The following is a 27,496-nucleotide window of genomic DNA, read 5'->3' as shown; positions in this document are numbered from 1 at the left end:
CTGTTACACAGAGAAGCCCTGTCTTTAAAGGAACAAAGAAAAAAGTCCTGTGTGGTAATATACACCTACAATCCCAGCATTTGGGAAGTTAAGGCAGGAAGATCACTATCCTTGGCTGCATAGGGAGGTTTAGGCTAGCTTGGGCTACATGAGAACCTGTCTCAGAAATAAACAAACATAAAAACTTCCATCCCAGACAGAGACTGAACTGGTTCTTAAATAGCAGAATTCCCTGACCTTGCCTTACCCACTAGAACATTCTAAACCAGCCTCTTTTCATATGAACCTAGCAACTCCTCCCCCAGATCTTCAGTGTTTAAAATGTTAAGTGCCAGCTCATATCTCCGAAGTGTTCTGTGGCTGCTGATATTGTGGCTCCAAGACCAAACTGGGCTCGAACACCAGGTCCCAGAGTCCATCTTTCTTCTTAGCCAGCACGTCTTGCTCTCAGCTGGGACTTTGTGAGCCTGGCTGGCTGACAGAGCGGTTGAGGCAGCCCCGGAAGTAAAAATGTCACTACAAGGGGAGCTCTGAGTTTGCCTGGGTCAGAGGCTGCTTTAATGGCAGCAACTCCATGACCCTGGGAATCCCATTCTCTCCTCATTATGGATGTGTCTGCCTTTGATTCCTCTTAGTGGATTCTCAGGCCCAGATAAATCCCTATGCATCCATTCAAGCAGCACACTGACAGTCAGCTGAGCCATTTTTCTTCTGACTTGTGCTTCCCGGGATCCATCCCCACCCTGCATCAGCACCCTTCACAATCTGGGCTCCTCTGTGCGCGCAGCATCAGTTTAAGCCGAAGTGCACTTCCTGGTGGCCTCTCCCTGAGGCCCCTCGGAGGCAGCTTGTGCAAACTTGTAGAAATGCAAAACGCAGGGAGTAAGGCGTGGTTTGGTTCTGGCTCCATTGCTAACATATTAAACGGGTTGAACAAGCAGGAATTCTTTAGCTACCACTGCAGAGGGAGGCGGATGTCCATGTGTGGGACGCCGTCTCGGGTGCCAGTGGCCTTGAACAGACCTGACCTGGGCTGGGGGAACAGAGAAACAGTCAATAGCCATACCTGTCCCCCATATTGCTAGCTTCCAGAGCTTTCTTAGCTCAGCCTGACCCAGTAGGAGCGAGGATGAACTGAGAACCTACTGCATCCCTCATGGAAGGGACGTTTCAGTCCCTCGTTTGGTCATAGTGGTTGTGACCCATCCCTCCAGCCTTATGACCACACGGGCTCTGTCCTGCGCCAGGACTGACGTGGAGGTGACACATATGGGTACAGTGCCTTGATGGCTCTGAGGAAGGACCCTAGCCCCTCCCCCATGGCCTCTGATGGGAGAAGGTAGCTGTCCATCTGACCTACCAGAGCCCTGGCATCGTCTGTCCCCCTGAAACGACACGCTATTGTTAGCAGCGTTAGAACTCTGCAAACCACCAGAGAACAGCAGGGGGGTTATGGCCGGAAAGAGTTATAAGCACTGCCATATGGTTTTCTGTCAAAACTCTGATTATTAATGGCTTATTAATTACCACAGGGGCAATCAGGACGAGATGGCTACCCGGTAATTGACATTTTTTTGTTGCTTTCTCTCTGCCTCCTCCTCTTAATCCGGCGCTCTCCTCCTGAGCCTTGACTGAGCTGTCTCACTCCAGCTTCCTGCTGCACTCCTCAGCTGTTGGGCTGGTCCCTTCTATAGAAAGATCAGCGTGCACTCTGGGCAGACCCCAACCTCACAGCCTCCCTGAGATGCCTCCCAGGCGAAGCAAAGAGGCTTCCAAAAGGCAGCTCTCCTTCCAGCCCAGTGTACCTGCTGAGCCTGGGGTCTGGCCCTAGCTGGCTTGGGCATACCCTCCTGGGAGACACAACTGGACCTCTTCCTAGTGGCAGGGACTCCCTGGGGTCTGACCACTCAGAATCAGGGAGCTGATTAGCTCCAGTTTGGCATTGAAAATGGGATTGATGTCGCTATCCAGAACAAATGAGTACCATATCAATGACAAGGAGTTGAGGTACTGTGCTGCTGCCATAGGGGCCTTGCCGAGGTTAAGGAAGATGACAGTAGCTTCCAGAAGGACTGATGCTCTGGAACACACGGGACCAAGTCAGGTGTGGCGATACATGGCTGAGGCAGGAGGACACACATGAGTTTGAGGCCAGCCTGATCTACATAGTAAGATTTTGCTTCATCAAAAAAGGAGTCGGGAGAGGATTTTGGTGAGGCCTGTAGAACAGAGCTCAGGGTGTCTGTCAGAGGCAAGGGTTTATTCTATGCCTTCAGGTAGGAGGATCCAAGGAGGGAAATGCCAGCTGGTTCAGAAATCCGTCTAGAGTCAGAGCTGGCTAGCCATGGTGATGTGGTCCCCAGCCCTGCAGGGCATGCCTCCCAGAAGGCTGAGGAAAGCAGCCCATCCTTGAGTATCAAGGAGACCTGGGCTTGATTCCAAACCTACAGCTCCATAGCTTGCTGAAGGTGCACACCCTCTCTGAGCCTCCGTTTCCTACTCTGGGAATGAGACCGTTAAGGCCTCAAAAACAGTATGAGATGAAATGTGACCAAGAGGTAACAATTCTGCACAAAGGACAAAATGAGTCATATATAGCTCTCTAGGATGTGATAGGGGGCACATTTATCTTGTGCCCAAAGCAACACTGTGCTAGGTCCAGGCCCCTTTGGAGTCTCCCAAAGGGTGGTTGCGGCAGCTTCCCCAGTGGGCATCTGACCTCTCAGACTAGAGCTCTGCCTGAAACATGACATCCACAGAGCACACCAGGTCAGATCCTGCCGGGTCCCAGAACCTCCTTCTCACTAGGAAGGAGTAGAGCCCCCACTCTGACTCCTGCATGCAGCAGCAGGGATCTTGGGGAACCACAGGCTTTTGCAGGGTTATGTCCCTAGTTAAATTCTTACTAGCTCTGAAGGACAAGAATCCTTTTAGCAAGAACCTCTAAATCCTAGCAGACTTGGAAAACGTACCCACCCTTCTCGAGGTTTCTCTTTAGGATACAGATTCTCTTCTGTGAGGCGAATTGTATCCCAACAAGCCCTCTGTCTATTGAAAAATATCATATATTTAAAAAAAATAGTACCTGGTCCCTCCCACTTCCCAACCATCCTGGCTAAGAACAACATGCGGCAGAGCCTTGCTGTCCCCTCCCACACCCGCACACCCCTGCCTAGTCATGACCTCAGAGCAGATACGGAGCTGCAGCCCCCTGCCATGGCCAGCTGCATGCAAGAGTATCTTAACACACTACCCTGGAAGAACCAGATCCCAAACTCCAAGCCCCGTTTCCACCGATGCTTTGCTTTGATGCAGTTGCAAAAATCCCAAAGCATACTCTCCAAAGTTGAGCCTCTCTGCACGTGCAAGGCCCAAAGGAGAGTGGGAAGTCTTCACTGTGTACTGTGAACATACACTGGCCGGGGAGCCTTCTCCCCTGGCTGAGAACATCAGAGCCATTGGCTGATTGATGGCTGCAAAGGCCTCTTCACTCTGCGCCTTCCCTGCTTTCTTCCCAGGTCTAGGGGAGGGAGGGGATGGCAGGAAGCCAAGTGTGGGGTTAAGCAGCAGGTTTGAATTCATCTCTCCTGCCACTGAGAAGCCTGTAGTAGGAGACCCCACCCCTAAAACTGCCTGAACCTCAGACTCCTTCCTGTCAGTAGATCTCTTTTCCCAGGAAGCTGGGTTTCTGGTGAATGGAGATTCAATGGAGTACTCATGACATGTAGGTCATGGCAAGCCAATGTCGTCTAATGGCCATCAAAGGCACTGTGAGAATTAAATATGAAACGTAGCATATGACAGATACCTGGCTCAAAGCCTGGCCCACAGAGGGGATCTGTGAGTTCTGGGATGGGGGCGGGAGTAAAGATTCGTGTGCCAGGAACTCAGGGGTCCCTATGTCCTGATGCAGGTAGTTCTCTGAGGAGGTCAGTGAAGGCCCAGCAGGCCAGTTGTCCTCACTTCCTGTTTGCAGGCCTGAAGCTACCACCCTGAGTTCATGCAACCATTCCTCAGGTCACCGTGGCAAGCTGGGTCCAGTGAGCGATGAGGGAACCCAAAAAGTCCTCTAGAGAGCTGACATCACAGCCCACGATCACTCTTTGCCAGCTGGTATATGGAGCCTGGTTTCTACGTTTTACTACCTGAGCTGGCCCACTGCTGAATTTGGGGCATTCCTGTCACCAATGCTGGGTGCACACCCACTCACCAAGCTGTGTGCCCTAAAGCACTTGGTTCTAGTCCTAGATCTGGCCCTGCCACATGGGTTGTTTCCTGTGACCTATGTGGGGAGAGGGTACCCAGAGCCAGAGAGAAAGCAGTCCCAGTGGAGGAGAAGCTAGACGTCGTGGGCTACTTCTACCCGTGACGTTGGGGTTCAGTTCCTTCTCTCGGCCTATGGAAAGCAGAAGTGCTTCTGCCAGGCCCACAGCCCATGCTCAGTGATCAGTGGCCCCCATGGGGTCAGCATGTTGGAATAGAGCACTACACCACATCAGCTCGTTCATGACGATGAACAATTACAAATTTAGATAATCTGGATGTGGTGCTAGGGGACTGAACCCAGGGCTTCATGCATAATAGGCAACTGCTATACCACTGAACCGTAGCCTCACCCCAACATGGAGCTCATGTATGCACTCATTCTAGCACAGGTTCACCTGCCCAGCATGAACGTGTAGAGACCGGAGATGGATTTCCGTTGTCTTACCCACCCCCACCCCCAAAGAAAACCTTTTATTTTGAGATAGGATCTCTCAATGAACCCAGAGCTTGCCATTTTGGCTGGATTGTCCAGCCAGGAAGCTCCAGGGATCTCCTTGTCTCTTCCCCCGCCCTCCAGGCCCCCAGGGCTGACAGTATCAATGCATGTCACTGTGTCTGACTTTCACCTGGGCGCTGAGGATCCAAACCCAGGTCTTCTTGCAGGATGAAGCTAGAGCTCAGTTGGTCGTGTGCTCCCTAGCACACATAACGCTCTGGGTTCAATGCCTCACACCCCGTAAAATCTGGAGTGTTGACATGCACCTATAATCCCACACTTGGGAAAGTGGAGGCAGGAGGATCAGTGGTTCAAAGTTGTCTTTAGCTACATATTGAAGTTTAGGTCAGCCAGAGCTACCTGAAACCCTGACTCAAAAATAAGTAAACATGCCTGGCGGTAGTGGTGCACGTCTTTAATCCCAGCACTCGGGAGGCAGAAGCAGGTGGATCTCTATGAGTTTGAGGCCAGCCTGGTCTACAAGAGCTAGTTGCAAGACAGACTCCAGAGCTAAAAGAAACCCTGTCTTGAAAAACCAAAAAACATAAAATAAATAAACATGGTCTGAAGAGATGGCTCAGCAGTTAAAAGCGTTTATTCTCGCCAGGGGCCCAGGTTTGGTGCCCAGCACCCATGGTGACTCAGAGCCATGGAACTCCAGTTCCAGGGGACCCAGTACCCGCTTCTGACCTCCACAGGCATCAGGCACCCATACATACAGGCAGACAAAGCACTCATGCACATAAAATAAAGCAACTCTAAAAAACAATTTAAATACATAAATATCTTTTAGAATGAGAAAGAAGGGCCAGCGAGATGCTCAGGGCTATAGGTACTTGCCGTGCAAACCTGACAGCCAGAGTTCAGTTCCCAGAATCCGCGCAAAAGGTGGAATGAGAACCCAGCTCCACAAAGCTGTCCCCGGACCTCCACATACACACTGTGGTGTGCGTGCCTACACACATACACACCAACAAATAAATAAATACAATAATGATGATGCAATAAAAATATTTAATGAAGAAAAATGAGGAAATCTGCTCAGCATATACCTAGGCATTTGGATAGAAACCCAATGTTGAAACTGGTCGGTTTTAGGATGTCTTGCTGCCGAATTTCAGTGCTGGTATTTTTTTGTTTGAGGGCATCTTAGAGACCCTGTTCATTTTGTTGGCAAACTTCAGGAGCAGGGAGAATTTTCTTCTTCCCATTAACTCTCAGGGAGAAGAAAGAACAAGAAAAGATGGAGCTGTGGTGGAGGCCCTGGCCCCTGCTTCTTTCATTCATCCTTCTGCCCGCCCCACCCCCACAGCTGAAACCAGGTCCATATGCACCGCCTGGAGGAGTGGCTGAGGGCCGGGGGCAGCAGAGGCCACCCACATCTGTGAGGCAGGTTATGGACTCAAGGGGGTCAGAGCTGACAGGGCTCCCAGGGTCACTGTCTTCATGCCCTTCCTGAACAGAGGCCGTCTGTCCCTCGTGCCCCCAAGGACTTGTTAACAGAACCTTATGGTTGCAATAAATGCATGTCGTGTCTGTTGTAAAACATTTGGGAAATAGAGAAAGGCACCAAAGGAAAAAAAAAAGGAAAAGCAATCATCCTTCCTCCTACCACCCACAGGCAATAAATCTCACTATTTTCATGTTGCTCTAGCATTTTTTTATACACAACTTTGTTCCCATTCTTCCACTATAAAACAAGGCTATAGGGACATGCTTCGCTCTGCCACTGGATATATCAGGAGACAGTCCCACATCATTAAAAACTCTTACAGTATGTAATGGTTACAAAGTATCTGATCACGTATATAATTTTATTTAGTCAATCTCCAAGTTCTATTATTAATATGGATAATTTTTCATCCTCACACTCAACATCCTGGTAGTAAGTGAAGGCTTATTTCTGTGATTATCTCCATAGAATGAATGCCTATAAGTTGAATTGTTGCACCAAAGGATTTGCACATGTTTAAGGCTTTTGATGTGCATTGCCAAATTGCCCTCTGGGAGGCTGCGCTCATTTACATTCCCACCAACAGCGCACAAATGTCGCATGTTTCTCCAAACTCTGGCCAACTGTGGGTATTATCATACTTTTAATTTATTTCAGTATGATAAGTTTTTAAATATATGTCTATATGTATCGTGTCTTGTTTTAATTTAGGGTGTATTGTCATGAGACATAGTCTTAGAAAGATGTACCCTGTTTGTTAAAGTTTGTGTTGTACTCCCACCTAGTGGTTAAGACTAGAATTGCGGGTATAGAGTTTAAAAATGAAAGGCGCAGCCAGGGACAAGCAGTCTTCTTTCCTGGTCAACAAGAGGGAGTTCTGAGCACCGGGCATTGTGAATTATCAATGGTGGCTGCAGAGGAACTCCAGTCATGGCATTCCAGCCTTTGGAGATTTAATCAGCTTTCATATGTTAAAGTCTTTTTGGCATCTCATTAGTAGAAGACTCGATATCAGGCCTTGTGCTACACACAGGGAAGGCGCAAGGGCAAATCAGACCTAGTCACAGTCTTTAGACAGCTGGGATAGGAGAGAGGGATCATCAGGGTACAATGGAGTCATCCTGAAATTGTTTCTCACATCCCTTTCTTCCTCTCTAAGATATGCATAGCTTCTAAGGTGAAAATGGCTTGTCTGTCACACAGTCTATCCTGCCTCCACCTCTCACCCTTTGAACGGAAGACCCAAGACGGCGCCTTCTATTTGCTATAAGCAAATCTTGATTTTCCTTCTTTAGAGTTTTCATGTTCTTCACTCTCAGTGTTGAGCTTTCATGGCTTCCTGGCTTCCCGCGTACCTTCTGGAGGCAGTGTGAACAGTCCTGAGAACAGTGGAATGTACCAGAAAAAGAATAAAGGAGGGTGTGGTGAGGGTGCTGGGTGGGTGCAGAGAATAGTTGTGTGATTTGGATCAATTAATCCGGAAGGACAGAATGTCATTTGGGCTGAGACTTCAATGACAAGACGCAGAGCTCTGTGAATACTCGCAGCAGAGGAAGCAGAGAAGGGGGCGGGTCATGGCACGTAGAACCAGCTTCATGAAGCTCCACCTGAGGCCAGGAAGGGGGGTGGCAGAAGGGGAAGAAGTGTCCAGAGGACGGAGAGATGGCTCGGCAGTTAATGGCTGTTCTTGAAAATGACCTGGGTTCCGTCCCCAGCATCCTTATCGGGGCTCACAACCCCCTATAACTCCAGTTTCGAGGCATCTGATGTCTTCCTCCACAGGCCCATAACATGGAGCCACCTAAATTCATGCAGGCACATGTACATGTACATAAATAAAAAAGCTTTAAGGTTACAGAGAAACCCTGTCTCAAAAAAAAAAAAGCTTTAAGGAGGAGGAATGGTGGTGGTGGTGGTGGTGGTGGTGTCGAGGGCCTGCGTGCAGAACTTTGTAGACTGGATGGAGAGGCTCATTAAGGCAGCGGGAACCAAGGGGACAAAGAAATTTCACTCTGTTTCCAGGAAACACTTGTCCCCAGAGACGGCTACCAAGAGTCTAAGACACACACACCCCCAGTCCCATGCCTCCTGAACTGTCAGTGCATCCTCGAAGCCATCAAAGTCCCTGGAAGCAACCTTAACCTCTGGCCCCCACGTGTATACACATGTATACAAATAAAAGAGAGAGATGGAGGGGGAGCTTGTGTAGCTCACAGTTCTGGAGGCTCCAAGTCGAAGACTGAGCTAGGGCCTTGGTTCTGCTCATCTTCCGGACTCACTGTGGCTAGCGTGGGGGCCTGGATCCCAGCTCTATGGATCCTTCCAGGGCCCTGCTGTTCCTCCCTCTTTACGGTTTCTGTTCTCTCTCACCCTGCTTAGAAGTCAGTCCAGTCTGCACACCACACCACTCCCAGACACTGAGTTCTCTCAGTTACTTTGCTTCTGCACAGCTCATGCCCCTGTGCACACAAGGGAAGCCAAGGCCTCCATCTTCCACACCTTCTGTCTGAGGGATGGCCGGCCTCCCACGCTGACTGAGCAAGCACGGGCACTGTGCACACAGAAAAAAAAGGCCCGAGAGAGCAGGCCACACAATGTGGTCCTGTGTCTCCAGAGACAGGGAATGTGAGCAACGGGCTGGGAAAGGAGAGGGATTGCTGAGTGTAACCCAACTCAGCCAGCTCCTGCACCCACCTTCCAGTGGAGACTGGTGCGCTGCCAGTCCCTGCGTAATTCTGGGCAGGTCTGAGTGGGTTAGGCATCTCCATTCCAGAATCTGAAATGCCCCCAATCAGAAGCTTGTAATATCAACAGGATGACGCAATTGGAAAATCCCACACGCAATCTGTGACAGCCACAGCATAGGTACAGGGGCCAGGGAGATGGCTCAGCAGTCAAAATGCTTATCTCAAGAGCCTGAGAACCAGAGTCCCGTCCCCAGGACCCACGTGGTAGGAGTAGAGAACTGACTCCTGGGAGTTGTCCTCTGACCTCCACACAAGCGCCATGGCATGCTCACCCACGCAACACCCAATAAATAAATTCAATAAAAAGGCTTAATGAGGAATCAGATTATCACAGGGCATGGGGCAAATCTCACTAGAAACAGAAACCCTCATGCAGGCATCTCCTGGGACTCAGCACCACCCACAGCCCTCGCCTGGCTAAACTCACAGTGCCCAGGGAAGCAGGACCTGCAAAGTCTCCAACATCAGTCACGGGGCATCGACAACCGAGGTCCCAGAGGACAGTGTGAGCTCGGGGCTGAAATGCGGTCTGCGAGAGACAGGGCCCCGGCCTGGGACCAATTTCGAAATGAATAACTCAGTTGGACTGTTTGGAATTAATCAAGCGAACAAAAAAGAGCCAGGAACGCCACAAACTCATATGCTTTCTTACACTCCCCTAGTTCAAAAACAGCTTTGATTGTAAAAATGTAATTAGTTAAATGATTCATCTGTAATACCCCCAAATTCATGTGCTTTTTTAAATTTTAACATCCTCTGGCTCATTCGCATCTGACCCCTGCGGGGCGGCTCCCAGCCCCCCGAGATGCTGGGCAGAGTGAGGAGGGGTGAAAGCAGACTTCCTGAGTCCCCCATAATGGTCCCCAGATTGGAACCTCAAAGACAGAGCCAGCTGGGCCTGCAGAAGAGGGCCTCCATCCTGGCTTCCTCCCGAGCCCTCTTCCCTGAGGCAGTACAAAACAGGTACTTCAGGAGTCTCGCCATTGCCTGGGGCTAGCTCTGTCTAAGTCTAGCTCTTCGTTCCTCAGTTTTCCTCGAATGCCCCAGGTAAGGCAGTCAAGGAAAGAGAGATGAGCACAGCCAACCAGGAGGCTCCTGTGTTCAGGCTCCAGGGCCACAGGGCCTCCTGACCACATGTCATTACAGAAGAGGAAGTAGCCCTGTGCGAGTCCAGGCCCCAGGCAGAGGAGGGTGGCTCCTCACTTTGCTGGCTGCCAGTTATCCATCATGGAGTGGTACCCCAAAGGCTGGTGGCTGCTTGGCATCCTCCTCACTTCACACACAGCCTACTGCATGGAGGAGCAGGTTCACAGACATGAACTAGGCCAGTGACCTATGTTCGGGTCTCCCCAATAAAGACTGGAGAGGAGACAGGTGCATGGGTAGGAAGTTATTCCTGCAGCTCCCATGACTTGAGAAAGCATGAGCTTTGGGTTCCCATGAACTGTGACCTCGGGCATATCCCGACCCCTCTGAGAAATGTTCCTGGCATCCCCAGTAGCAGCTAGGCGACCCAAGTAGTTAACTCCTGGAAACCCCAGGGCTGAGCATTCACACTGAGATCAGAGAATGACAGTTCCTGTCACTCTATGGTCACCCAGTCCAAGAGCGGGGAACCCTTGAGGCTGGCAGAGCTTTGCATGGGTAAGCATCCTAAAAGCAGAGTGTCCTGACTGGCCTCCAGTGCTCTGACACCATGGCAGGAGCTGGCTAGAACCACCAGATAGCGGATCAAGGTCGCCCTCTAGTGCTCGTAGATCAGACACCGGTGCTGGTGGGAAACTGGATTATTTATTTGTTCACCGACTCGCTGTCATTGTGTCAGAAACATTGTTCAACAAATGTTTACTGTGTTCTCAGCTCAGGGCTCTGGCATTTCAGATGCAGTAGCAAGAAATACAAGAACTACATCCCAGGCTCCTCACCTCTGGGGAGCCTATGATTAATCAAGAGAAAGAGCCACAATTCACGTGAGCTCCAGATTCACAGTCCGTGGTTGGTGCCTAAAGGGTGAGATAGCTGTGAGAACCTGTAAGGCCACAGCAGGGAGCCAGGGCTGCTTCCTGAGGGAAGGAAGACGTGACATAAGAACAAAAAGTCTAGTGGGGAACTGGGAATAGAGCCCACTTAGTAGTTGGCTTAACATAAACCAAGCCTTGGGTTTGATCCCTGCACCACATAAAAACTAGGCATGAGGGCTGGAGAGATGGCTCAGAGGTTAAGAGCATTGCCTGCTCTTCCAAAGGTCCTGAGTTCGATTCCCAGCAACCACATGGTGGCTGACAACTATCTGTAATGAGGTCTGGTGCCCTCTTCTGGCCTGCAGGCACATACAGACAGAATATTGTATACATAATAAATAAATAAATTTTTTTAAAAAACTAGGCATGATGGTGCCCACCAACAATCCCAGCACTCAAGAGGTAGAGGAAAGAGGATCAAGAGTTCAAGGTCATCCTTGCCTATGTGATGAGTTCAAAGCAAGCCTGAACTGTATAAGACCCTTTCTCAAAACAGTGACTGACAGATACCTGTAGTACCAACACAAAGTAGGCAGATCTCTGAGGGCCAGCCTAGTCTGCACAGTGAGTCCCAGGCCAGTCAGTGAGACCTTGTCTCAAAGAAAAAGAAAGACCAAGGCAAAGCAAAAACCAGATGGGTGCTGGAAAATGGGGGTGTGCAATGCCCCATCCCCACCCCTTTCCTCCCCCTAGCCCTCCACAGGGCCAGATGAGGAGGAGAAAGCAGCTGTGGCAGCTAGTCTCATTGAGGGGTCAACTGCTTTCTTCCTCTGACTTCCAAGTCCCTGGGGAGCCATCCCGCCCATTCCACTCCCCTATCCCAAAAAAGGTCATGAGCATCCAAGAAAAATGGCAGGGACACAGCCAGCATGGCATCCTCTGTCCCTTGTCTATTTGGGGAGTCAGGGATGGAAGATAGGGGAGGCTGGTCTAGGAAGGAAGCAAGTAGTGCTAGGGAGTGTGGAAGGACCAGAGAGACGGTTCAGCTCTAGAAATGTGAGCTCATGAACTCACTGGTATCTTACAGACTCAGCCAGATAAGGAGAAAAAAAAAAGCCAGCTCAAAAAAGTTTAGAGAACTAGGGGGCTTGGGCTGGGTAGACTGGAGGCATTTAAATGGGGCCCCACAATCAGTTCACGTAGCACAGTCCTTGCGGCGTTTTCTGATATTTCAAGAAAAGGTGGGAATCCCTTTTCGCTGGGGGTGTCGCTTTTTCTGCCTCTGTTGTCCATGGAAATCAAGGACAGGCGGGAGAGCTGGAGGGGGTTGCTAGGCAGTGTATTGCCTCATGCTGGAGTCTACCTCCAATGTGCAAGAGGGGAGGGGAGAAGTTTAGGAAATCAGGAAATCATGTGTGAGCAGACAGGGGAGGTCAGAAGCAGGCACTCTGTGAGACCAAGGGCAAAGCAGGGGCTTGGCCTGGATACAGCCTAGGGACTTTGCTGGTGAACAAGGAGAGAGAGAGAGAGAGAGAGAGAGAGAGAGAGAGAGAGAGAGAGAGAGAGAGAGAGAGAGAGAGAGAGAGAGAGAGAGAGAGCACATCCACAGTTCCATCAACCGTGAGCTGTCTCTGTCACTGGTCCCTGGGTCCAGCGAGAAGTTGGAGTCACACAATGGTCCACTTGGTGCTGAAAGGGTACCCAGCCTGTCTGCTATGTCTAGTGATTCCCAGCACACAGCATCTCAGACAGACACAGCCTAAGTCCCCCACTCCCATACCCCATTCTCCCACAGCCACTGGAAGTCAAGGCCCTTTATCCCCTCCTCCCCGAAGAGGGGCAATTTTTCCTGATACCTGACAAGGTAATCATGCTCCTCCCCACCACATACCAGTAATGGGTGAATAAGTAATTTAAGCAGATATTTGGGATCAGTTCAAAGGCTTAGTGCTTTAAATACCACCTCTTCCAGCCATGCTGTGTGATGGGGACATAGATGTAATTGCTTCCAGCCAACACAGGCCACTCACTGAGCAAGCCCTCTCCACCAAATAGAAGCCAGCTGCTTTTGTGGCTCAGAAGCTCACAGCTGAAAGAGACCTAGGCCAAGGGTTGCACACCCGTGCCCCTACAGAGCCGGCAGGGTCACTCTCCCGGGCAGTCAGCGGATGTGGAGCAGGAGAGAGTGAGCAAGGGCCCTGGAGCCGTGAGCAGCTGAGAAGGCAGTACAGTCCTGGGCAGGCAAGATCATGTCCCAGGGGCTGGGAGGTCTTCCTACTTTTCAAGACACTTCCAAACTCCTCATAGTGAAGTGAGTTGCCAGGTTTTTTGTTTCAACATGGCTGCTAATTGGGTTGGTTTGAGGTTTGGTGGTGGTGGTAGTGGTGGGTTTTGTTTTTATTTTTTAACCTCGTGGTGGTGACTTGACAAAACCTCTAGTCTTTGATATTGCATAATGACATCATCAAATGTATATCTAATATCTATTTGCATATGTGTGTGTGTGGAGAGAGAGAGGCCGTGCACGCCAGGGTCTGAATGTGGGAGGTCAGAGGACAGTTTGAGGTAGCCAGTTCTCTCCTTGTATCACGTGGGTTTCAGGGACTGAATTTGGGTTGTCAGACTCGGCAGGGAGTCTGAGCCGCCTCACGAGCCATCATCTGCACATCTCATACAAAGTTCACACTTGAGAATGTGTAACCAACTTACAAAAACATTGCAAAAAAAATAATACTTTAAATAAGTTTGTAGTTTTAGCTTGGGCTGCATTGGTAGCCGTCCTCCGCCACATGCAGCTCCGACACACCTGTGAATCTTCAGCTTGCTATGACTCGGGGTGCAGAGGCAACTCCGCTAAGCACCCAGGCCTAGGGTCTCTGGAAAGAGCAGCAGGCCACTAGCAGGACACAAGCCAGGGCCGGATCCCCCACACTGAGGCCCTTTCTCCACTTGCCCCGGAGCAGGGAACTCAAGTTTGGGAAATTGGGAAACTAGACCAGAACTACAGTCCATGTGTACACAAGCGGCCAGGCCTGAGAAATCAGAACCATATGGGGCTGACCTGCCTGGAGGGGGCTGCCCCCTACTCCCGCCCACTGGCCCGCCCTGGTAAAGGCTGGGACAAGGTTCATGGAGCTTTCCTGGAGTAACGTACACTTCCCCGGCTGGGACCTCAGACCCCACCAGCCTTGTAATTTGATGAATCGTCAACATCTGGGGCTTAATTACTAGGTCCTGAACTGATAATCCTGGTAAGCCCCCTCATCCAGGGGCCCCCGGCCCAATGCATTTTGAGAGCTCCATTTCCCCAGCAGGAGCTGTCAGCATTAATTACAGTAAGAAAGCAACACAGTCACCCAGCTTTGCTTGCATCTAAACATGGCCAGTTTGTTGGTCTGGTTCCTTCCTGCCAATCACAGGGATGGTGCGCCACAGTAAGAAGGACCCAACTCAATCCCGACATGATGATTAACCGTAATCCTAGCAGTGGGAGATGGGAGCAGGAGCATCAAGAGTTCAAGGCCAGCTATAGGAGGCTCTGTCCAAAACATAAAAACAGAACAGGGCCAGAGAGATGGTTCCGTGGGTAGAGGCACTTGCTGTCAAGGCCACAAAACTCACAAAGTGGAAGGAAGACAGCTGATGCCCAGAAATTGGCCTCTGACCCCCGCATGCACGCACACACGCTCACACAAATAAATAAATGCACTTTTAAAAACTAAGAAGGACCAACTCCTCCCAGATAACCTCCGTCCCCACCCTCGCACTGGCGGAGGCAGCAGACAACATCAGCCCCTTGCCGTCCCCAATGTGAAGTGAGTGGCACCCACAGCTTTCAGTGGCTGGTCCTCTTGAGCCCCCAGGGATGGAGCCTCCGTGCCCAACAACCCAGACTTACTTTGTCAATAACCCTCTCCTGGGGGCTGGAGTGATGGCTCAGTGATTTAGAGCCCTGACTGTTCTTCCAGGGGACCCAGGTTCAACTCCCAGCTCCCACATGGCAGCTCACAACTGTCTGTAACTCCAGTTACAGGGCATCCGACACCCTCACACAGACATGCATACAGGCAAAACACCAATGCATATAAAATAAAAATAAAAAGGATCCAACGTCCTCTTCTAGCCTCTGTTGGCACACATACACATAATTACAAATAAAATAAGTCATTTTATAGATGGACCTAAGATTATTTACTTATTTATTTGTCCATTTATTTGTGTGCTTTGCCTGTATATATGCATGTGGACCGTGTGCCTGCTTGGTGCCCATGGAGACCAGAGGGCATCAGATCTCTGGAACTGGGGTTACCAAGGGCTGTGAACCATTATGTAGGTTCTGAGAACCAAACCCAGGCCCCCTGCAACAATATCAGCATGTGCTCTCAACCACTGAGCCATCATTTCAGCCCCAAATGATGTTTTTAAAAGGTGCTGGGAGTTATGGCTCACATCTTTAAGCCTAGCATTTTGGAAGCAGAGACGAGTGGATCTCTGTGAGTTTGAGAGGCCAACCTGGTCTATATACTGAGTTCCAGGCCACCGGGGCTGCAGTGTTAGTAGGTAATCAAGCCTACCCACTCAGAAAGCCACATGTTCACTCCCAGCACTGCCGCTGCCAGGGCCAATTCAAACACCAATTCTGAGTCAGCTAACCTCAAGCTATTCCCTGTCTTGAGTTGCTGACCTGGGACCTAACTTGAACTTGTCACTTAAGAGAATGGCATGACTCCCACCTTATACAAACTCAAGGCCTGGGCCATCCCGGTCACTGAATGAGGCAGGAGATTGAGCCTGCCTAGGGCTTTGCTCTCGATTCATGTGCAGCCTGTGGTTTTATTTGCTTCTCGAACATCCAGAAACATCCGGGAGCCAGCTGATCTCCTCAAGGAAAAGTGACTTCAAGCAGAACTGAGACTTGTAAACAGCTGTGGGGTTTCACGGAGGGCAGAAGGTGATGAAAGCCTCTGGTGGATCCTACGACTTTGATCAGGAAGGAGAGGGGTTCCCACAGGCAGGATAGTGTGGATCAGAGGAGGAATTTGAACCCAGGCCGAGCAAGACTCGGGATACTTTAAGCCTTGGTATTTCTAGCAGGAAATTCAAGAAGGGCGGGAGTAGCTATTGGTTCCTCATTGTCTGAGACAGGGGTGGGTCGCTTTGATGGGAAAGACACCCACCCCTAATCCTACTGCCAAGAGCATCCAGCCAGTCTGTCCTTCCAGTCTGCCTGGACTTTGTCCTACCTTAACTAGCCTGACCACACAACAGCCAGATCTGTTCTAGAATTAGCCAGACCATCTGAAGCCCTTCCCTAAGGCCTCTCTCTCTCTCTCTCTCTCTCTCTCTCTCTCTCTCTCTCTCTCTCTCTCTCTCTCTCTCTCTCTCTCTCTCTCTCTCATCCAGTGCCAAGCTTAGGCCCTTTTCCAGACCATGGAAATGCCTACTTTGCAAACAACCCATATAGCCTCATAGCCAGGCCCTGAGATGGGGGACAGGGTACCCATGAGACTGGGAAAACTGCAACTCAGAAACCTACCAACTAGATCTGAACAAGGCTTATGGAAAATAAGCCTTCTCTACAGAGTAAAATAAGTGTTTCTCAAACTTCCTGGACCGCAAAATCTCTCCATGGGCAAGTCAACGGGATAGAGCAGCAGTCTGAGGAAGGTAGAGGAGAAATGAATAGTTCCCCCTAGGGAGTTCCACAGCCCTGATCAATTCAGCCCTCCCCTTCCCACGCCCATCCTCTGCAGGATACAAGGGACATCACAAGCAGGTCATCAAGTCAGGCAGGTCTATCTGACTACAAAGCGGGATGTCCTTTCCTCTGCCTACCTGCTTTAGTTGGGCCCTTCTCTGCCCACACTGCCTCCCTCCCCTCATGTTCACCACATCCAAACTAGATCCGAATCCCCAAGTACGTTTTCCCCAAGTAGCTCTCCCTAAACATTTCTGCTACCCCCAGCCCAAAGCTGAACACGGCTCCTTCTTGACTATGAACTGCCAGGGCTCATCCATTATCTGTCCCTTTTCTCCTTCCTCCCTCATGTGACAAGTTGACATCCCTCACCTGCAAATCTGAAGTGCTCCAAAGTCAGAAACTTCTTGAGTGTCAGCATAACACCCCATCTGGAAAATTCTACAGCGTGACACTGTTCTTAGGAGACAGAATTATTAATAGCATGCAAAATTACATTCAAGATATGTAAATAATATGTAAACGAAATATAAATGCATTGCATGTTTGCACTTGGGACTATCTCCAAGATATCTCATTATGTAAATGCGAACATTCCAAAATGCAAAAAGGAAAAATCCAAAATGCATGTGTCCCAAGCCTTTTGGATGAAGGATAATCAACCTGTATTTGCATATGTATGATGAGCTACTACAGGGATGGGACCCCAGTCCAAACAAAAACTCCTGACATGACATGTCAAATCTACTTTATGTCCAGAGCCTGCTGTTAATGAAGTATGTTAAATAATTGTGTGCATGAAGCAAAGTTTCACCATATGAAAGAGTCCGCTGGTTGGGCTTTGTGTTGCTACATGAAATTTCAGATTTTGAGACAGGGTCCTGTGTAGCTCGGGCTGACCTTTGAACTCATTATGAAGCTGAAGATGACCTTAGACTTACAGATCCTCCTGCCTCCACTTTCTGAAGACTGGGATTTCAGGTGTGCCTGGTGTTTACGTGGTGCTGGGAATTGAACCCAGAGGTTTGTGCATGCTAGGCAAACACTTTACCAACTGAGCTACAGTCAAGCCCGGAGCTCAGGTTTTCTGATGAGCAATGTTTGACCCAAGCATTCCCTGGCCACATGTTCCACATCAGGCCTCGCTCATGAGCTCAAGAGTCAGGGTGGAAACTTTCTTCTTGGCTGTGGTAGACACGCAAAACACACATTAACCGTGTGTCACTTGAAACCATCAGGCTATATTGCCAGGAACAAGATGACCCACTCTAGGATGTAGAGAAACCTGGAATATTTCATGGGAGAGAAGGTAACCAAGCTAGAGAGAGTAGTGGTACACACCTTTAATCCCAGCACTCAGGAGGCAGAGGCCAGCCTGGTCTACAGAGCAAGTTCCAGGACAGCCAGGGCTATACAGAGAAACCCTGTCTCAAAAAACAAAAACAAGCAAACAGGCTGGAGAGATGGCTCAGCCATTAAGAGCATTGGCAGCTCTTCTAGAGGTCCTGAGTTCAATGCCCAGCAATCACATGGTGGCTCACAGCCATCTATAATGAGATATGATGCCCTCTTCTGGCATACAGGTATACATGCAGGTTGAATAGCATATACATAAAATAAATAAATCCTAACAAAAGAAAAAAGTAAAGAAAAGATGTGCAGAGAAAAGGGTGAACCAGGCAGGGGGACGGTGTGTGCAAAGACTCAGAGGTAATGTTCCTGGGGTCAAAGGTGAAGTACATTTTTTTTTTTTTTTGGTTTTTCGAGACAGGGTTTCTCTGAAGCTTTTTTAGAGCCTGTCCTGGAACTAGCTCTTGTAGACCAGGCTGGCCTCGAACTCACAGAGATCCGCCTGCCTCTGCCTCCTGAGTGCTGGGATTAAAGGCGTGCGCCACCACCGCCCGGCTAAGGTGAAGTACATTTAAACTGAAATGTTTCTTTTAAAAAAAAGTGACATACATGTGGGGATGAGGGGACCATAGTGACAAAGACAGGGACTTGCAGTGATGGAACAACCTTAGTCTTCAGAATCTCCACATGCTATATCCTTCTAGGGTGAGATCTGTTCAGTAAACAGGTGGATAGACAGGCAAAGGGTCTCCCTTAGGGTCAGGGGCCCTCTGCAGACACAACAGAGGCCCAGTGGTCCTAAGGTACCCTACTGTCAGCTCTGGCCCCAATATTGTCTAGAAATCTCAGCCCTTATTGCTATTGTCACATGCCACAGCAGAATCTAAGTGACAGCTACTCAAGTAGCATTGGCTTAAGGGAAACCCAAGTGTGCAGGAACACCGCAGCACTACAGCTGCGAGCCCTCAGCGCCGTCTTTCTCTTAGACTCAGCTCTGTTTCTTTTTTCTCTCTCTCTCTCTCTCTCTCTCTCTCTCTCTCTCTCTCTCTCTCTCTCTCTCCATGGGAGGGGGATGGGTAAGGAACCCTGGTTCAATTCCATTGGGAGAAAAGAGCCCCCTTTCCCCTTGAGAGCACCATTTGAAGTCCCAAGCATGATGCTCATGGCTCATCCTGCATCCCAGGCCTGCAATGGTCATTGCCCACCCTCAACAGTCCCACCTAATGACGGGGAGGGCTTTAGAGAAGAATTGGGGTTCTGTTATCAGAGAAGGGGATTCTGAATGGCTGACCATGCACAAATGCCCTTCCTTGGCCACATGGGATGTGCCCTCGGGGTTCAGGACAGGCTTTGCTTTCTTGTCACTATATAAGCACTGGGGTCCTAAGACATGGAAGGGATGTTCCTGTATGTGACACTTTCTCTCTCTCTCTCTCTCATGTTACAGGGACCTCTGGGTCTGGACGGCAAGCCAGTAAGTCACCACAACAGTACCAGATGGTCCTGGGGTAGGGCTGCCACTGTGGGGGTAAAGTGACCATGGGACACTTCAGGAAACTGAGAAGTTAGTTCAGCAGCTATAGTATAGCAAGAAAAAGCCACCTGTCATGTGTTTTCAAATCCACCTCCACCATCTGCTGACTAAGTAACCGTAGAGATGCTATTTCCCCTTCTTGCCTCTAAGAACCTCTCCTAGGGGATGTTAGGGAGTTCTAGGGAACCATGGGTAGCATAGTCCCCAGCATTTTGTCAGTGCTCAAAGTCTACAAGTCCATCCCAACAGACCCTAGACACAAATTGTCTAACACATTCTCAAGAATTCCATGATGGCCATCAGGCTATTAAGTTCTCAATAACCTGTTCCGGGAGTCCACGGTCCACAGGCATCCTCAGCAGATGAACAAGGTGCACAGGGAAATATAAGCACAGTTAAATAAATAACAGGGTGGAGGTGAACGGGTAGGCAGATAGGTGTGCTGGTAGGTGGGTGGTGGATGGATGGATTAGTGGGTGGGTAGACAGATGAGTGGATGGTTGAAAGGAAGGATAGATGGGTAGATAAGTGGATAAATGGGTGTGTGGATGGGGACTGAGTAGATGGATAGGTAGGTAGGTAGGTGGGTGGGTGGATGGATGGATGGATGGATGGATAGCAAATGAGTGAATGCATGGATAAATGGGTGCGTGGATGGGGACTGAGTAGATGGATAGGTAGGTAGGTAGGTGGGTGGGTGGATGGATGGATGGATGGATAGCAAATGAGTGAATGCATGGATAAATGAGTGGATGAGAAGGTTAATAGATGAGTGGAATAGATAAATGGGTAGATGGATGGATGAATGCATGCATTCGTGCATGAATGGATACATGAATTAGTGGGCAAACAGGTAGATGGGTCCATAGACGGATAAATGGGAGGTAGGAAAAGAGTGACTGTCTGGATAAATGTGTGGGTGGGTGGGTGACCTCTTGAAGGACAGATGGGTGGAGCCTAAAATTCAAGGGGCCACTGCTCTTAAAGGCAAGTATTCTAGAGACTAGAAGGCAACTCTGGACCATGGCCTCCTCGCCAGCAGAGACAAAGCATGGACTATGTGAGCCCTCTAGGCAGAAAAAACTAGCATATGCACCCTCACTGCTGACCCCCAAACCCTCACCTCCATCACGCTGAGGGCAGATGTGGTGACTCCAGGAGACAGCGAGGACAATTTGACCAGCCTGTGTAGTGTTCCACTGAGATGCCCACACCTCTGCTAGCCCCACGTGTCCCCCTGCCCTCACAGCCATGGGTCAGCCAGAAGTGGAGCCAGCCTGACTCACCTCACTCATGTCTGTTCTTTCTCTGTCTTCCTTGCCCAGGGACTTCCGGGCCCCAAGGGGGAAAAGGTGAGTGCAGCTGGATGCTGTCTGGATACTGTGCACTAATGAAGGATGCCAGCAGCCAACTCCAAACCTCAGTTCCAGAGTGGTAAACTGAGCACGTCAGCCCCTCACCCCCGAGCCTCCAATGCCCCCTCTGTAGAGTGGAGCAAGCAATGCCAATGCCTGTCTCTAAAAAGGGTGACATACTCAAATACCACATGCTGGGAGGGTTGGATCTGATATGTGGTGTCCCAGCAAACCAAACAAAGGCAGTTTCTGCAGTGAGCAGGGTGCCCAGAGGGCTTGGAGCGTAAGTGATGATAGTGGATGAAGTCCTCTGTGGGGAAGACACGCCTTGAGAGACACAAATGGGAGAGGGTTATCTTGGCAGCCCCTCATGAAGTAAATGGATGGGTGGGTGGGTAGATGGGTGGGAAGATAAATTAGTATGCAGATGAATAAATAGACAGATGGATATATAAACAGATGGCCCATTCACTGATAAATAGATGGAGCCTAGACTCCAAAGGGCTACTACCCTTGAAGGGACTGTATGCCTCTAGACATGAAATCTGACAGCTCTGGGCAATGGCCCCTTTGGTTCTTGGCATGAAACATGGGACCCACCAAGTTCCTTGGAAGGGAGCGGAAGAGATTTCTGTGGACATGATGGTGGAATCTGAAGAAAGAGGGACCAGAACAGAGTTCAGAGGCCACATGCAGCTATGCCTGGGTGATGTGGCCACTCAGGGACAAACCAGTCAGTGCCCCTAGTTGCCAACAGAGCTGAAAACGTCATGGAAAGACACAGGAGCTGGTGGCTCGGAATCTCCTCTCAGCAATCCAGATCCACCACTGTGTAGTTTTGCCCAGCTGCGAGGGCCTCAGTTTGTCCATCTGTATAAAGGCAGCCTCACAGAGCTATGGGGAGGTCTCATGAGGTCATGGTCTGAATGGTCATTGTTGGTGGGTGGATGAGATGCTGGCTGCAACTGGTAGGTACCGTGACTGTCTTCCTGGTTGATTCTGACTGATGCCACCAATGCTGTAGGAACAACCCCAGGGCTTTGAGATCAAAGAGAAACAGGCTCCTGTGCATCTATTGCTGCATAACCCATCGTGTCAAAGCTCACGGCTTTATTATCTCTCAGTAGTCCAGGGCTCAGGAATTGCAAGAGGATACAGTGCAAGCAGCTGTCCCACAGGCCACACTGTATGTGGGAACTTGAATGTCTGGGGTGCAGCCATACATGCAGCCCTCCCTGACTTCAGTTTGCTGGCTGTGTGACCTTGGGCATACTGCTTAACCTCATTGGAGATGAAGGTTTAAAATAAGGACTGCCTATTGTTTCATTAGAATTTATGCCAAGCACAGAGAGAAGGTTCAAGAGGAAATGAGGAGAAATGACATAATCAGTGGCCATTCATTTCCCTGTGTTTGGTTCCCAGGGTGCACCAGGAGACTTCGGCCCGCGGGTAAGAATGGAGCACCACCTCCCTCATCCACTACACATGGTTTGTTTAACATTATTATAATACGGCATTTGTAGCGTTTCTTGGGGGTCCCAGCTTACCACAGCTTATTCCAGAAAAAGGCGAGTAGGACAGCCCTTCCTCTCCACGTTTGTCCCACCGTGGAAGCCCCCAGGTACCCTCACCTAATTGAGGCTGCTCCCTCCCACACAGATGACAGTATTTGGCCTATGTCCTGGTTGTCATGCTTGTCACCATGGTGACCAAACAGTGGGGATAGCCCTGGTCGCAACCAGATGCTGATAATCTCATGAGACAGCTGGCACTCAGGAAAAAGTGAAGGTCCTGAGGTCAGCAGTTCTGATCCCAGAGCTCAGTCTTTTTCCCTCAGACCCATGAGCTTGACAACCAGATCCATGACCTTGACAAGTCACTTTTCCCAGAGCTTCAGATCCTTCAGCTGTGAGGGATGACAGCTGCCACCACCAACCCTCCCAAAGCGAGTTCTGTGAAGATTCACTATAACCATAAATGTCAGTAGTTGACAGCAGCACTCAGCATAAGGACAGAAGACAGGTGTCCCCTCCAGCCCACCTGTGTCCCCCGGGGTCCAGAAACCTAGAAAGAAGTGCTTTGTGCTACAGAGAAACCCTGTCTTGAAAAACCAAAAAAAAGAAGTGCTTTGTGCTGAATCTTCATCATCATCATCATTTATGCCCCAGCAATGCCTGAGCATGCATGGGCAGCCCATTTGTGGCAGTTCTCCAGTTGTTCCTATCCTGGGCAGTCCTAGGTGCTTGTGTTATAGTCATACCCAAGGTTCCACGGTCATCCTTTATGCTGTCTGTCCAGCATGTTTGGGGTCTTCCTCTTCACCTTATCCCATGCACTCCTCCAAGCAGTGCTGTCTTCAGGTATCTGCCGTCATTCATTCTCATAACATGGCTGAAGTATCTCAAGTGCTTTGCCATATCCTGTAGTTTACTTCCTTCTGTAGATGGAGATGTTTCTTAATGTCATCATTGCGCAGCCTGTCTCTTTGTGTGACACCTAGAATCCTCCTGAGACACGTCATCTCAAACACACTCAGCTGCTGTTCTGAGGTGCCTTTCATTGTCCAGGTTTCGGAGTTGTAAAGAAGGCAGCTCAGGACAAGCGTCTCATATGCTTGTAATTTTGTTGCTGTCATTATGCCTCTCACTGACCAAACCTTTCCTGGTGCCTGGAATGCAGCCCTCGCTATACCTATCCACCTCTTTTTTTTTTAATATTTATCTATTTATTATGTATACAATATTCTGTGTGTATGTCTGCAGGCCAGAAGAGGGCACCAGACCCCATTACAGATGGTTGTGAGCCACCATGTGGTTGCCGGGAATTGAACTCAGGACCTTTGGAAGAGCAGGCAATGCTCTTAACCTCTGAGCCAACTCTCCAGCCCCCACCTATCCACCTCTTGACGTCTGAAATAGTTCCCTCCTTTGAACTAAGGTTTCCTCCCAAACAAAGTTGACTGTTTGCTTGAGGTTCTGATTCTTTATTACAATGTTAAAATCCTTGTGGGCCCTTCCCGTGAGTTGCGTCTCAGTCTTCTCGATGTTTGCTTTCATAGAAGGTTTTCACTGACTTCCACCACGCTATTTACCATGGCCTGCAGCTCATTTGGACTTTCAGCAAGCAGTGCTGTATCGTTGGCAAAACGCAAGTTATTGATTTGCACACCACCTATCTGCACACCTATCTCCTCATCCTCCAGGGCTGCTGCTCTTATTAACTCCAGGAATATATTACAGAGCAGTGGTGAGAGGAGCCATCCCTGCAGCTCTCCTACAATTGTCTTAAACTGACCACTTAGTCCTCCACAGACTTTGACTGATGCAAAGGTATCTTTATACGCATTTTCTAGTAGCCTTATGATTTTTCTCTGGCTACCTGTAGAACCTCATTGTTTCCCAAAGTCCTTTCCTCCAGATGCTATCGAATGCCTTCCTGAAGTTGATGTAGCTGACATATAAGTCTTCCAAATTCTTCGTATTTTTCTGCCAGTTGCCTCAAAGTGAAGATCTGATCAATTAGACTCCTCTTAGCTCTGAATCTGCACTGGGCCTCTGCTAGGGTTTCCTCTGTTCTGCCCTTGATCCTTTGCAGGACAATGGAGGAGAAGATCTTGCTGCTATGGCCTCTGTAACCTGAGCAGTCCAGCTTGTCCTTCTTCTTGTGTGTGGGAATTATGACTGAGTCCTTCCATTCCGTGGGAATCTCTTCATGTTCCCAAATCTCTCTGAAGAGTCTGAAAAGAGCCTTGGCCCCTGAGCCACCTCCAGCTCCTCCTCCACGTTGTAGTCCGCTCCTGGGACCTTCCTGCATTTCACGCTCTTGATAACTTCCTCTTTCTCACTGCTGTCAATATTTAATATTTCCCCATGGTCTCTGGTGTTCCAGTGGCTGCCGAAGTGTTTCTCATTGTGTTCTACGTTGACAGCATTAGGGTCATTGTATAGGGTGTCACAGTATTGTCTCCATCTTTGCTTTACTTCCCTTGGTTCTGTTAATAAATGGCCTTGCCCATCTTTAATCACCCGAACCTGAGGAACATATCTGGCAGTTATCCATCTGATAGCTTCACAGACAAGATGTGTTTTATTTTGGAGTCTAGCCTCTTTGACCTCTTCGCGTATACATTGTATATGCAGCTCTCCATCCTTCTCTCTTCTCTTGCCCTCCCTGCAGAGACAGTTATGGTATTAACTGCCTCTTCATTTGCTCTTTAGCTTCTTTCTTTCTTCCACCAGGTTGATCATCTCTGAAGTAAGACCTTCTACTGGTGTTGCCCTTTTGCATAACCAAGCATCTCCTTTGAAGCCTCCTGTGTAGCTATTTTGATTTTCTCCCATTCGCTTTGTATGTTTGTGAAGGGCTGTTTAATGATTTCCCTCATCTTGTTTCCAGCGGTTCTCTTGTACCCTCTCCATACAGCAAGGTTCATCAGCTGTTTACGAACCATCTTCCGGTTCACAAACATGCCAAATCTTAGGTAGTCTCTAAAAGTGGGTCTCGGCAGAGGAGCACTTAAGAAACCCTAGATAAGGTGTCCTCACCATTTCTGGAATGTCCTGGGCAGAGCCTGATTGCAGAGACTAAGGGGTAGGCATTAGCTGCCCAGAGAAAGACTGGGTCACATAGAAGAAGGTTTGGGGCCCCAGGTTGAGCACAAAGGTCACTCACTCACCAACAGTCTGCCACCTTTGGGCGGGATTGGGTGAAGAATTAGTGAGCTGCTTGGACCCAGAGAACACTGTCTATGGCAGAAAAAGATGGAGGGAGAAAGGGTGGAGCACATGAGCTGGAGCTTTGTGGTCAGGGTAGGCAAGCAAGACCCAGCTCTGCAACTTCAAGGCCCAGGTTTTATAAAATGACAAAGTGGGGCCCATGTTGCAGTGTGTTTGCTGTGATAACAAGAGCTGGAGCAGGAAGGGGGATGAATCAGGCTGAGTTTTGATGGGCAGAGCTATCCCTTATTGGGCCATTGACAGAGGTCAGGACCAGGACCACAGAGGTGGTGAGATTTCTCTAAAGTCCAAGAACGGATATTTCCCTTACTCTATGGCTGCTGGGGGAAATACTGGTTTCAGGTGGGATTTATGGAAGTTAATCTTCCTGATATAGTTGTCCAGTCTGCAATGACCAGGAACCATCTCTGGTCCTGAGTTCACCAAATAGAATGTTTCTTCCCAAGCTCCTTGCCTTCCCAGGGATACCCTGCCTCCTGTCATGTTGACGCAGCCATCTGTGGACTAACTCCTCCCCACAGAAAGATGTAATGACTTGAAAGGAGAATTCACCCTTATCTCTCAGGGTCCCCAGAGTTAGCTAAGGTCTCCCTTATGGTTGCAAGAAGGGTGTTCTGGGGGTCCAGGTGACTACGCCTCTCACATGGTTGTTGTTGGTGTGTCTGTTCCCTCTCAGCTGGGAAGCAGCCACAGGTGGTTTCCCATGCATCCTGGGGCTTCCTCCCAAATTTGGCAGTGGGTTCCTAGAGAGGCTTTTGAGAGCAGCTTTCTAAGAAGCGGGAAGCGACAACTGTCACACCTGTTAGGAGCTCCACCCAGTGTGGACCCAGCGTCACACCTGCTGCATGCCATCCTAGTCTAGTCTGGTCTGGTCTGGTCTGGTCCATCACAGGAGGTGGAGAAATGGGTGGTGGTTCATTCAGCATACCCAGCCACAAACTGCCTTTCTCTGGGCTGCAGTAGATGGCTCTTTGCCTTGTGATTTTTGCAATCTTCTCTCTACTTCCTGACCATACCACCTGTTTGCCATCTAGATGGTTTTCCCACGGCTCAACACAGGCTTTATAAGTAGAGATCATCGTGGATACAACCTCCATGTCCTCAAGGTAGACCAGCTGAGTGAGAGGGCCTGGCCTGCTGGTTTGCTGTGCTCCCTAATCCCTACTCACCCAGTGTTTTCAGGGCCAGACCTCAGTCATCCAATCCTGGAGAGAGAGAAGAAATGGTTACAGGAAGAAATAAGGTGGTATATACCTTACTCCAAGTAGCAAGAGGCAGAGCAGGCAGATCTCTGTGGGTTCAAGGCTAGCCTGGTCTACAAAACACACTCTGAACCAGCCAGGGCTAGGTCTACATAGTGAGACCTTGTCTCAAAAGACAAAAATAAAAACATGTACAAGGGGCCAAAGAAATCCTTTCTTTCTGTCTCGAATCCAAACCAGGAGCGCCCAACCTGGAATCTCTGAGCAAATGAACAGCAGGAGGGAGAATTGAATTCTTCTGGATTCAATACTGAATGAAATTGGAATGTCCACTCATCTTTGCTGAGACAGGATATCCTAATCACAATGCTAATTTGGGGTCTGAACTTAGAACTCTTTGATCAGGGCCCTGGCCATGCCATACTGAGCAGGAAATCTGAGCAGTGGCCATAGAGAACTTCCATCCATTTGTTGAGAAAATTGAGGGGTATGTGTGTGGAGGGTAGTTTGCTAGAGAGGTGATCTCTTTCCTGGCAAGGGGAAGAGACACAGACTGAAAAGAATATCTGAGAAAGACCAGTTGCAGTTTCAGCACGAGGTCTGAATCCCCAGAACTGAAACAAAGGGCCCAGTGGGTGTGGCAGTCCGCCTGTAATCCCAGCTTCTGAAGGCAGACATGATCCCCAGGGCAAGCTGGC

General features: G+C 49.4%; 1 protein-coding gene across 1 annotated transcript in view; it reads left to right on the top strand.

Moving 5' to 3' along the window:
- The window catches only part of Col23a1 (collagen type XXIII alpha 1 chain), a 284,377-nt gene that overhangs the window by 232,747 nt on the left and 24,134 nt on the right, over positions 1-27,496 (top strand). Inside the window, exons 5-8 of the mRNA XM_038325420.2 lie at positions 1,533-1,559; positions 19,419-19,445; positions 20,831-20,857; positions 22,283-22,309. Of these exons, the coding sequence (XP_038181348.2) occupies positions 1,533-1,559; positions 19,419-19,445; positions 20,831-20,857; positions 22,283-22,309 (108 nt within the window). The remainder of the gene's footprint in view (positions 1-1,532; positions 1,560-19,418; positions 19,446-20,830; positions 20,858-22,282; positions 22,310-27,496) is intronic.

The sequence above is a fragment of the Arvicola amphibius genome, chromosome 4, assembly GCF_903992535.2.
Source record: "Arvicola amphibius chromosome 4, mArvAmp1.2, whole genome shotgun sequence".
In the NCBI taxonomy this organism is placed as follows: domain Eukaryota; kingdom Metazoa; phylum Chordata; class Mammalia; order Rodentia; family Cricetidae; genus Arvicola; species Arvicola amphibius.
Note: the sequence above shows the minus strand (reverse complement) of the source record. Positions and strands in the feature narration are given on the sequence as shown.